The sequence below is a fragment of the Lacerta agilis genome, chromosome 8 (genome assembly GCF_009819535.1).
Source record: "Lacerta agilis isolate rLacAgi1 chromosome 8, rLacAgi1.pri, whole genome shotgun sequence".
NCBI classification, from domain to species: domain Eukaryota; kingdom Metazoa; phylum Chordata; class Lepidosauria; order Squamata; family Lacertidae; genus Lacerta; species Lacerta agilis.
In genome coordinates, this window is record NC_046319.1 from 67,530,237 (window position 1) to 67,542,230 (window position 11,994).

The window sequence follows — 11,994 nt, forward strand, 5'->3', positions numbered from 1 at the left end:
TTGGGCAATGTTTGTTTAGGGTTGACTAGAAGAGGACCGACTCTTGACGACAGTAGTACAGGAAAGAGAATGTCTCTCTATGGTATCACCCATGTTTTTTACGCAGAAGGCTCCAGGTTCAGTTTTTGGCATTCAGCAGCAGGTGATGGGAAACACCTCTGCCAGGTGAGCCCGGAAAGCCACTGATAGCTAGACTAGGGAATATTGGGGGAGATGGACATACAGCAGCTTCTGCCCATTACACTTTCAACCTATTATGGGGCAAAATGAAAGTTTTGCTTGCCCAACCAAATGGGATGGGAGGCTGGACAGTGATGAATGTCACCTTTGGCTTCTGATCCCAATTCAATGTATTAGGTTACAGTGGTACCTCGGGTTACATATGCTTCAGGTTACATACTCTGCTAACCCAGAAATAACGCTTCAGGTTAAGAACTTTGCTGCAGGATAAGAACAGAAATTGTGCTCTGGCGGTGCAGCAGCAGTGGGAGGTCCCATTAGTTAAAGTGGTGCTTCAGGTTAAGAACAGTTTCAGGTTAAGAACGGACCTCCGGAACGAATTAAGTACATAACCAGAGGTACCACTGTATTCTGGATAGCAAAGGATCCATCATTTTGATGGGATGTATGTTAGTGGAGGACCAAGGGCCAAGTGTATGTATGTCGCTCTGTGTGTGTGTGTGTGTGTGTATACTACAATACGATAATCTTTATTGACATTGTCTCATACAGAACAACGAAACTGAAAAATCTACATCAGATATGCAAAAACCAACAAGCCTACTATCCTGAAAAAGCGTGTCGACTCATTCCCCATCCCGCCTATGCATAATTAACCTCCTAAACATTAATACCTTACCTGATTAGCCCCCTAAAAACTCTGTTGCCCCACAACTAAAAACAAACACTCCCTTAGAAACTGCCTTACACTGCGTTTAAAGCCAATATCGCTTTTGGATAGAAACTGTTTCTCAGGCGGCTAGTCCTGGTCTTTATAACCCTGTACCTTCTTCTCTCCGCAGTCTTTACAACCCTGGACAGCATTGTTCTTTCTCTGACCGTGCAACTCCCAAACCACACACACAGACCATAGGTTAATACACTTTCAACAGTACAATGGTAAAATGCCATCAACAGGTCCTTCGAGAGATTATTTTTCCGGAGGATTCTCAGAAAATATAACCTCTGCTGTGCTCTCTTCATCAGGTCTTTGCTGTTTTCTCCCCAGGTTAGGTCATCTCTCAACTCCATTCCCAGAAATTGAAACATCAAGACCTGTTCTGCAGACTTCCCCTGAATAATAAGTGGCTGAATATTCAATTTACATTTCCTAAAGTCCACAATAATCTCTTTTGTTTTCTTTAAGTTAAAGAGTAAGTTGTTTTCCCTGCACCACTCCACCAACTGCTCAACTTCCTTCCTATAGTTTGTATCCCCCTCTCCAGCCGTGATTAAACCAACCACCGTTGTATCAAACTTTTTGGGGTCAGTGGGCACGTTTGGAATTTGGAAGGAGTGCCCAGGGGTGGCAGTCACAAAATGGCTGCTGTGGGAACATGGCATAACACAAAATGGCCCTTCTGGGGATGTGGCTGCCATAGGAAGTACTTTAGGCCCCAGATATAGAGGCATATAAGCACCCTCTCCAGATTGCAGCTACCCAAAGATGTCCTGCAGAGCAGGACCTGCATTTAAATGCTTGTCTTATCAGTGGTGGCTTGTATCCATGTAGACTGGACAGGAAGGCACCGTTGATCCAAAGCTGATGGCAGGCTGAGTCAGCTAATTCTAGTTTTGCACCCCTCCCCCTCCCTGACAGCCAATGCCACCCAGGGCCAGCCCAAGACATTTGGGCACCTGAGGCAAACCACAAAATGGCGTCCCTCTCCTGCCAGGGAAGAAGGGGTGAGTGAAGATCTACATCGGGAACAAGCGGTGAAATAAAGATCTACATCAAGATCTGCTGCCCTCATGGATCCTGCCGCCTGAGGCAGTTCCCTCATGGGTGGGCCGGCCCTGGTGCCATCCCCTGGACTGGTTATAAGTAAGGAGTCAGGTGAGGGCTGGCTGAGGGACGACAGAGGTTGTTGCAGCAGCGCCCCACTTACCCTGATGGACCAGCCTCTACTGCATCTGACCCCTCTGTCACCACTTGCTCAACCCACATTCTCAGCTCTCCAATTTTACCACGTCTGTCAGCCTTTGGAGAGCTAAGGAAAAGGGGTGACCTCTGCTTTACGAAGAGTTTCTGGGTAATATACTGGTCACCATTCTAGGATGCATTGCTTGACCAGACTGGTAGTGGTAAGGGGGAAGCTGGAATAGGGAGAGATAAGAGACGCCTTTTCTACAACTTGTATCTCAGAGCTTTCACCAGAGGCAGAGATTTTCATTCGTCACCAGCCACAGCAATTTATGTACCGTGTTTCTCCTAAAATAAGACACCGTCTTATATATTTTTTTGCTCAAAAAAACACAGTATGGCTTATTTTCAGGGGATGTCTTATTTTAACCGCGTCACATCGGTACGCTGCATAGCCACGCCTCCCCAGGCTGTTTTAATGGGAGGTGCCACGTCACTATGGCTTATTTTTGGGGTATGGCTTATTTTTGGGGAACGGCTTATATTTCGCAAATGCATAGAAATCCTGCTATGGCTAATTTTATGGCTATGGCTTATTTTAGGAGAAACAGGGTACAGATTGCATTCGTAACAATTTGACGGGTAGAATTTTAAACTGTACAAGTTAAGGCTCAGGAAGCCCCTCTAGCGGCCATTCCGTTAATGGCACCTGAGGGGCTGATCAGAAGTCACAGCCAAGCTTCCTTCAATATGCTCTCTGACTGATGCTGAAAGCGCATCTTTAAAGGAGGTGGTTTTGGGGGTGGGTGGGCAAAAATTGAAGTGCTGGTATACTTATATCTTAATTGAAGTGCTGTGGGTACCACCAGAAAACGGTTGCGACAGGTAGCAAAAGAAGAGGTGATGGCTGTTTGTTATGTACCATCACAAAAAATGCAAGGCGATAGTTTATCTGGCACTGGCAGAAAGGTCTGTCAAACCACATATAGTTGGTATGTGGTTTAGGGTAATATTATATCATCTGACAATTTTAAATCCTCCCCCAAAGCAGTATTTGTCCGTCTTAATACTTTCCTCCAAAAATTTGTAAGCTAAATGTCGAACATTGCATAAACATATATTTCAAAGAAGCATTTTCCTGCAGCAGCATGTTGTCATAGATAGTCTCTTTCTGCACAAGCATAGCAGAGTCTGGGTTCGAACCTATGTTGAACATACTGGGTTATGGTTTCAAAGTTAAACTCCACTTGGTTGATTATTTATTTTATTAACTTGTATCATTCTCTCCCCGCCCCCTTTCTTTCTCCTTAAAGGGAGCTGCCTCCGCCATACACAGCTCATCACCATGACAACCGTGACACTGCATTCCATTACTCTGCTCCTGATTTTTTCACTAGGTAAGAGTTTGTTAAGGGAATAAAGCCTGCCCATTTAGCCCAGTGTTGTCCACTGAGTGGGAGAAATCCTCAAGGGTCTCAGCCAGAGAGAAGCTTCTATCAGTCAATCTTGCATTGCAGGGAGATGGATTAGCTGGGTCCCCTCCAACTCTACAATTCTATGATACTATGAATCAATCAATCGACGTGCAAAGCAGAGGCTGTACGGCTGATGTAGAGCCCTTCCAATGTGTGTCTGTCCAGGTTTTACTGTGTGTGTCACCTGTGTCACCAAGTTGTATTAATGGGCTTGGTGAATACTGGAAGGAGGTCAGGGTGGGCTGATAGAAAAAAAAAAAAGGTAAAGGACCCCTGGACAGTTAAGTCCAGTCAAAGGCGACTTTGGGGTTGCGGCACTCATCTTGCTTTCAGGCCGAGGGAGCCGGCGTTTGTCCACAGACAGCTTTCTGGGTCATGTGGCCAGCATGACTAAACCGCTTCTGGTGCAACGGAACACCGTGACAGAAACCAGAGCGCACGGAAACACCGTTTACCTTCCCGCCACAGCGGTACCTATTTATCTACTTGCACTGGCGTGCTTTCAAGCAGATTTGAACCGCCAACCTTCTGATCGGCAAGCCCAAGAGGCTCAGTGGTTTAGTCTAGCTACCACGTATATCAGCCCAGTGGGGTGCAGGTGGCACTGTAGTCTAAACCACTGAGCCTCTTTGGCTTGCCGATCAGAAGGTTGGCGATTCAAATCTGCGTGACAGGGTAAGCTCCCAGTGCTCTGTCCCAGCTCCTGCCAACTTAGCAGCTCGAAAGCACGCCAGTGCAAGTAGATAAATAGGTACCGCTGCCTTGCCATAGTGTTTTTCATCCTTGTGTATCCCAGATGTTGTTTGATTGCAGCTCCCATTATCCCTGACTGATGGCTAAGCTGGCTAGAGATGATGAGAGCTGTAGTCCAACAACATCTCGGGAACCAAGGCTGAAGAACACAGGACTACACTAAGAAACAGTAGCTCTCCATGATTTTGGACTAACAGGTCCATTCATTTCAAGGGGCACCTGTCCAAGACCTAAATGGAGATTCCAGGGATTAAACCTGGGACCTTCTGCATGCAAGGCAGATGCTCTGAAGGAGCATCTCAACCCCCATCGTTCAGCCCTGACTCTGAGGTCCAGCTCCGAGGGCTTCCTGGTGGTTCCCTCACTGTGAGAAGGGCCTTCTTGGTGGTGGCACCTGCCCTGTGGAACACCTTCTCATCAGATGTCAAGGAAATAAAAAACGATCTGACTTTTAGAAGACATCTGAAGGCAGCCCTGTTTGAAGTTGTTAATCTTTGATGTTTTGTGATGTTTTTAATATTCTGTTGGGAGCTGCCCAGAGTGGCTAGGGAAACTCAGTCAGATGGGCAGGGTATAAGTAAATTATTATTATTATTATTAGTAGTAGTAGTAGTAGTAGTAGTAGTAGTAGTAATAGTAGTAGTAGTATTATGCTCTACTACTGAGCTATGGACCTTCTCTGAAAAGAAGTGTGCTTGGAACAGTTCAAGGAGAATTGACCGAAGGAGGGTGTGTTTGGGTTCATTCCATTCCAGCCCACTGGCTGCCCTTCCCTTGCCGTTCTATGGCCAAGTGGTGGAAGGGGCCCTGTTTGTCTTGGTCCTCCAGGTTCTATGTCCAGGTGCTGGTGGCAGCTCCTCCAACCCTTATCCTGAAGTCCACTTGCATACTCCGAGGTTTCTGCATCCTGACCTCTGCAGCGACCTGGACGGTGTGCATGCTTTTCAGCGCCACATGCACCGCACATCTTTATTAAAACGCCGCCTCGTTCTTCCACCCCTTCTTTCATAGACCAACACCCAAGAGCGACTCCCTTTTTCCATGTAATGAGATGCTGGGGGGAGGCTGGGTTGAGGAACACACCCAACGTGTGCGTTCTAGCCACGGTGCTAGCTGTTCTATCAAATGTGCTTTGCCTTTATAAAATTCATTATGCTTTTAAAAACAAGAAAGCCGAACCACAGACGCCAACAACACAAGTAAGCCATAAAAACTGAAAGTGTTTTGATTCTGAACAAGATAAATAACATGATGCAGTGGAATCTGCACGAAGAAACACACATCCGGGCGTGTTTTTAGATGATTAGATAGGACTGCAAAAGTTTAATTGATTTATCGCGTGACGATCGCTTAATTGCAGATTAAAATTCCTCCCCCCCCAGTTAATTCCTCCCCCCAATTCGTCTGCCACGGAGGGACTTCTGTTGCACAAAATGCACAGATTATTTTGGTTCCTTCTCCCCATCCTCTGCCACCCTGCATCAGATTTTAATAGGACCCCCCCCATGTTTTTTAAAGATAGCTTTTCCAAACCGGTTGCATTCAGGACTAGGGTGACACCCACAGCACACATTTAAAGCACTCTAATACCACTTTAACTTTAATATTGGGAACTGTAGTTTGTTAAGCTTGATGGGCATTGCAGGTCCTAAACATTGAAAAGATTAGGGTGTCCCCCCATGTAATTCAAAATGAGAACCATACTAAACCACAAGATAAAATATCCTTTTTTTGAATTGAGAATGAAAAAGTAGGGAGGGGTGTGTAGTGGAATGTAAGAAAGTCTAACAAAGTTCTGTTTCCCCCACCCATGATGACTAGAATCATAGAGTTGGAAGGGAACCCGAGAGTCATCTGGTGCAGCCCCCTGCAATGCAGGAATCTTTTGCCCAACATGGGACTTGAAACTGTGACCTTGAGATTCAGAACCTCATGCTCTAACAACTGAGCTATCCCACAATGGTTAATTGGATTCTCTCTCTCTCTCTCTCTCTCTCTCTCTCTCTCTCTCTATATATATATATATATATGTATCTCAAATGTCAAATACTTTTTAAAAAATATTTTTTTTATGTTGCCTATTGGCTAATCCAACACTGTTCTAAGAACTCTGGAGAAATCTGCAGGGATTTATGTACACATTGGTATGCTAATGGACCTTTCCTTTTCCTTTTCTAGTCCTGGCACAGTGCAGAAAGAAACCCAAAGGCTACCCATGTCCACCACATTCTCAGCCTTGGCAGGCTGCCATCTACAAATACTCCCGTTTCTACTGTGGAGCAACCCTTCTCAACCAAAGATGGGTCCTTACCGCTGCTCACTGCAACAATGGGTAGGTGTACCTGTGTGATCATGTCTCCCTCTCTGTGTGTGTTGGCTCAGCATGGGAAATGCAGGTATCATGGAATATGTGGTGAACTAGTATTTGTTTGTTAAAATTGTAGACCGCCCTTCATCAGAGGATCACAGGGCAGTTTACAATAGAAAAACACCAAAACACGTACCATAGCAAGAAACAATAACAATAAACCACACGCAGTCTAAAAGACCATACATCTCTAGTTATGGACTCGATCCGTTCTGGGCTCTAGTTATGGACTCGATCCGTTCTGGGCTGCCGTTCGCACCCCGAAAAGTCTGCAACTAGAGTGGCGCTTTTGCGCATGCGCGATAGAAACCTGGAAGTAAACACTTCTGGGTTAGCCGTGTTCTTAACATGAAAAAATGCAACCTGAAGCATCAGTAACCCGGGGTATGACTGTAGTTTGTTAGCCAAAGGCGTAGGAGAAGAGGAATGTGTTTTGCCTAGTGCCTAAAGATTTGTAACAAGGGCGCCAGGCGAGCCTCCCTGGGGAGAGTGTTCCACAATCGGGGAGCCACTGCAGAAAAGGCCTGTTCTTGTGTTGCTGACCTCTGGACCTTTCCTTTACAGACGCATCCATGTCCGGCTTGGAGATGAAAATCTGAACGTCCTGGAGGGCACAGAACAGTTCTTGGCAGTGGCGAAAACAATCGTCCACCCCAAGTACAACCAGTCGTGCTATGACAATGACGTCATGCTGGTCAAGCTGTCGAGCCCAGCTGTATTTAACCATTATGTGCAGCCCATAAGTCTGGCTACCCAGAGGGCAACCTCTGGGGATATGTGCATGGTGTCAGGATGGGGCGGTCCTATCAATTTCCCAGGTATGTAAATGATGTTGTCCCAGGAAAGGCCTGGCAGGAAATGAACATCCAAAATAGTGAAGGCATCTGAAGGAGCTGTAGAAAGGACAATGTTCTCCCACTAAGGGCGGTGCTATCCCGATTTATGGCATAGCTCTCCACATATATACAGTTGTACCTCGGAAGTTGAACGGAATCTGTTCCGGAAGTCTGTTCAACTTCCAAAACGTTTGGGAACCAAAGCGCGGCTTCTGATTGGCTGCAGGAAGCTGCTGTAGCCAATCGGAAGCTGCTGAAGCCTCGTCGGATGTTTGGGTTCCAAAGAACATTTGCAAACCGGAACACTCACTTCTGGGTTTGCTGTGTTCGGGAGCCAAGGTACGACTGTATGCTGAAACTACCAGGGAACCAATTTTACAGCTTTTAGCACGGTGAAGTCCTACTATAGGGGATCAGGTTGCAGGTGGGAAATTAAATTCTTAATGTCTTCCTTCCCTGCATCAAAAACTCAACCCCCCCAAAACCCCACAAATGCAGTGAGATTAGTTGTTTGCTTGTGTCTCCCTTTCAACTTGAGGCATTTGTTTTGTTTTGTTTAACTTGCACAGAGATTTGTAAATGGGAGAACAGAAAAAATGGGTACACCTCCCCACTAGGGACGGAAGAGAAATTAAGTTTGGTTCACATTTTAAAGCAAACTTACCTAATTGGCTAATTGGTGAAACACAGCTAGCCTTCCAAGTTTGCACTTCACCAAATATTTGATGACCAAGCCCTCACCGATGTGTATATTAGAGGAAAGTGTTCATAAAAATGCCTACATTTGTGAGAATGTAAAAACATGCATGATTTAGGGAAACTTGTTTGCAACCCTAGAGAAAGGTAAAAAAAGGTAAAGACGTTGTTTAAAAAAGAGCAGAGAAACAGAACTCTTCTTTTGGCATTCTCTCTTCTTGAAGCATGTAAATGTAATGAACTATGAGTAAAACCAATATTTCTCACGATCCCAAACAACTTCTTGTTCTTGCCTCCACGGACAGCTCAGTCAGCAGAGCATGAGACTCTTAAGCTCAGGGTCATGGGTTTGAGCCCCACGTTTTGGGTAAAAGATTCCTGCACTGCGGGGGGTTAGATGACGCTTGTGGCCCCTTCAAACTCTACAATTCTTATTTCTTTAGAGCGAATTCCTCTGGTCCTTTATTGTGCAAATGTCAGGATAATGTATTGGGAAGAGTGTGCTGCTCTGTATCCTGGGAAGCTGAACTCCGATATGATTTGTGCTGCTGCAATCGAAGGAGGCACTGACTCCTGTGAAGTAAGGACCTTTGGTTGGAACATCACAATTGCCTTGCAGAACCAGATAACACATCCCTGTAAAGTGGATTATAGGCTGAGATATAAGCCCTGTTCGGACATTCGATACCCATGGATACCGAACATGTGATGAGGTTCTCCAGTAGGCACCCAAATAGCCACAGGCGCTGGGCTCCTTAGGTTGGAAGGGCAGGATAGAAATTTGATAAAAGAAAGAAAACAAATAGATGCAAATATATGCATCGGCCAAGCCCCACAGCCAATGTGCAGTTGGCATCACTCTGTAAGGGGCCTATGCATGGTTGGATGTACATATTTAGGGGTCCCCTCTATAGGAATGTGAACACGTGTTCCCATGGAAAGAGCCCTATGCTCTCAAACCTGCACACACATAGGCCCCTACAGTGTGACACCAATTGCACATTGGCTGGGGCTTGGCCAATGCATATATTAGCATCTATTTGCATTTGTTTGCTTTGTTTATCAAATTTCTATCCTGCCCTTCCAACCAAAGGAGCCCAGGGCCTCTGGCTGATTGGGTGCTCCTAATGGGAAGGAGCAATGGTCCCAACAACCTTCAGCTGCCATCTCAGGCAACTTCCATGACTTATGGTGGGGGAAAGTGGCAGCAGAACCTCCATTTCTGTTCAGCTATCATTAAGTTGCCGTTCACAACCAGTTAAACCTCCTCCAGAGCTATTAGCACTCAGTTAACACCCTCATAAAGCAGTGAGTTAGAGAAATAGCAGCAATAATACACAGAAGAGGAAGAAGAAGAAGAAGAAGAGTTTGGATTTGATATCCCGCTTTATTACTACCCGAAGGAATCTCAAAGCGGCTAACATTCTCCTTTCCCTTCCTCCCCCACAACAAACACTCTGTGAGGTGAGTGGGGCTGAGAGACTTCAAAGAAGTGTGACTAGCCCAAGGTCACCCAGAAGCTGCATGTGGAGGAGCGGAGACGCGAACCCGGTTCCCCAGATAATGAGTCTACTGCTCTTAACCACTACACCACACAGTGGGATCTTCACAATCTATCTTTTGGCATGTTTGGCAATTGTCCTCCTTTACCGTAGTGCAAAAATGTCTAATTGGGCTGTGGTCAAATGTTGTGTGTGTGTGTGTGTGTGTGTGTGTGTGTGTGTGTGTGTGTAAATATAAACGGTCATTTCAATCCATTTTGGAACTTAAGTTGGCTGATAAACTAAAAAGACTTAACATCCAACTAACCTGATTTTGCTGGGCTTTGGGCGAGATTTTGCTATTGTTGCATTTTTGCCCTTTCAGCTCTACCTAGATATAAAGTACATCAGTGTATTTCAATATTCACTATTCAGTGCCCCTTCTTGCTTTCATGTCATTGTGTTCTATGTAATGTGTGCCAAAAAGTTCAAACTCTGCCCCAGAAGGGAGGCTACCGAACTAGTTGCTGGATTCTAACTTCATAATTCTGGCCATGGGCTGTGCTACCTTAGGCTGCAGTTGGAGTCCCACAACATTTAGAACCATGGATTCCTCAGCCATGCTATATTGAGGAAACCCGAGATCTGTGGCCACAGTGAATCATGAAAAATGATGCAATCTAATTATGTGCATAGATAAGGGTTGATTCATCTATTGAGTTTTTTTAAATGTCTAAAGTCAGGGGTTTTTTGGTTAAAGAAAAAAAAAGCCAACAAAAAGCTGAGAAGCTGGTACAGTGGTACCTCAGGTTACAGACTCTTCAGGTTACAGAAATAGTACCTCAGGTTAAGAACTTTGCTTCAGGATGAGAACAGAAATTGCGCTGCAGCAGCAGCGGGAGACCCCATTAGCTAAAGTGGTACCTCAGGTTAAGAACAGTTTCAGGTTAAGAACAGACCTCCAGAACGAATTAAGTTCTTAACCAGAGGTACCACTGGCTGCCATGGGTAGGAAAGAGAGAGAGAGAGAGAGAGAGAGAGAAGTGGCAGTATTCTGTGCCATTGAGTGCCATCACACACATACAAAAGCGCTGGTTCACGCCAGTGTGACCCAATATATCCAGTGGATTTTGTTGTGCTGAGCTTATCTTGCAAAATGGTTTAATGCCGCTCGCAACGTCTGACAGCCAGCCATTTCATAAATGGGTGCTGTCTCCGCCCACCTGCTGCCCTGCCCTCGTCCGTCTTGGCATTTTCCTAATGGCAAATAATAAACACTCACAGCTTCTTCTGAACACTGGAAGACCTCCAAGGGTCTGCTGCAGAGGTCTGGAGGACTGTGTTTGGATGCCAGGTCTGAAGCTAGCTTTCCCTGACCTATGGACTATGTTCCTGTGCACTTACCTGGGAATTGCGTCTCCTTGAACTCAGTGAGACTTCCTTCCATGCAAACGAGCCAACTCCTAGGGGCCAAGGTGCCTTCACCCCTCCCAATAAAATATTGGAGGGGGCCACCTCCCCAAGTTGCCATTCAAATGGTGTGTGCGTGCTGCAACTTGTGCTCAATTATGTGGGGGCAGGACTTTCCTGCCCCCTTTGTTGTATTCAGGTTGTCACCCCTGCTTCCATGTAAACATGCATAGGAAAGGGCAGCGTTCTTCAGTCTTGGGTCCCCAGATGTCGCTGGACTACAACTCCAATCATCCCTCATTATTGATTAAGATGGCCAGGGATGATGGGATTTGTAGTCCAGTAACACCTGGGAACCCAAGGTTGAAGAACACTGAGATAGGGTAACTTTTTTTGTATATGACTAATACAGTATTGCCGTTGCTTTTAGATGTTTTATCACTTGTGTCTTTAATACCCTGGGCTCCTTTGGGAGGAAAGAGTAGGGTTGCCATATTTCAAAAAGTAACAGCCAAGACACCCCCCAAAAACCATGATTTTTCAATTGACTTGTCTAAGATCGAGGATAAATTGCCGCCTTTCGGAAATCCCCCTGCCCCCCATGTCAATTCCACCTTTGCAATTCCGGTAACGTCCGGACGTATGGCAGCCCTAGGAAGGAGGGGATCTAGATTTAGTAATAATCTGAACAACCCTTCCTGGGTTAAAGAGATGTCTCTCTTGTTTGTCAATACAGGGTGACTCCGGGGGACCCCTCGTCTGCAACGGGAAGCTCCAGGGTCTGGTGTCTTGGGGTGACGTGCCCTGCGTCTCCAGCACCAAACCCGGGGTCTACATGGACGTTTTCAGATACAGAGACTGGATCGTTGAGACAATGTGTGATGACAACTGA

At 45.8% G+C, this 11,994-nt stretch overlaps 1 protein-coding gene across 1 annotated transcript; it reads left to right on the forward strand.

Annotated features, from left to right (window-relative positions):
* Nucleotides 1-2,001: 2,001 nt before the first annotated feature.
* LOC117051973 (trypsin-like) lies at nt 2,002-11,994 on the forward strand. The gene is made up of 6 exons (XM_033158701.1): nt 2,002-2,056; nt 3,397-3,480; nt 6,490-6,643; nt 7,244-7,497; nt 8,655-8,791; nt 11,839-11,994. The coding sequence occupies exons 1-6, from the start codon at nt 2,002-2,004 to the stop codon at nt 11,992-11,994; spliced, it is 840 nt and encodes a 279-aa protein (XP_033014592.1).

Coding starts and splice junctions, on each gene's coding strand:
- LOC117051973 (XM_033158701.1), top strand. CDS start 2,002: ATGGGTGGGCCGGCCCTGGTGCCATCCCCTGGACTGGTTATAAGTAAG. Junction 7,498..8,654: donor CGGTCCTATCAATTTCCCAG/GTATGTAAATGA, acceptor TTATTTCTTTAG/AGCGAATTCCTCTGGTCCTT. Junction 8,792..11,838: donor GAGGCACTGACTCCTGTGAA/GTAAGGACCTTT, acceptor TTGTCAATACAG/GGTGACTCCGGGGGACCCCT.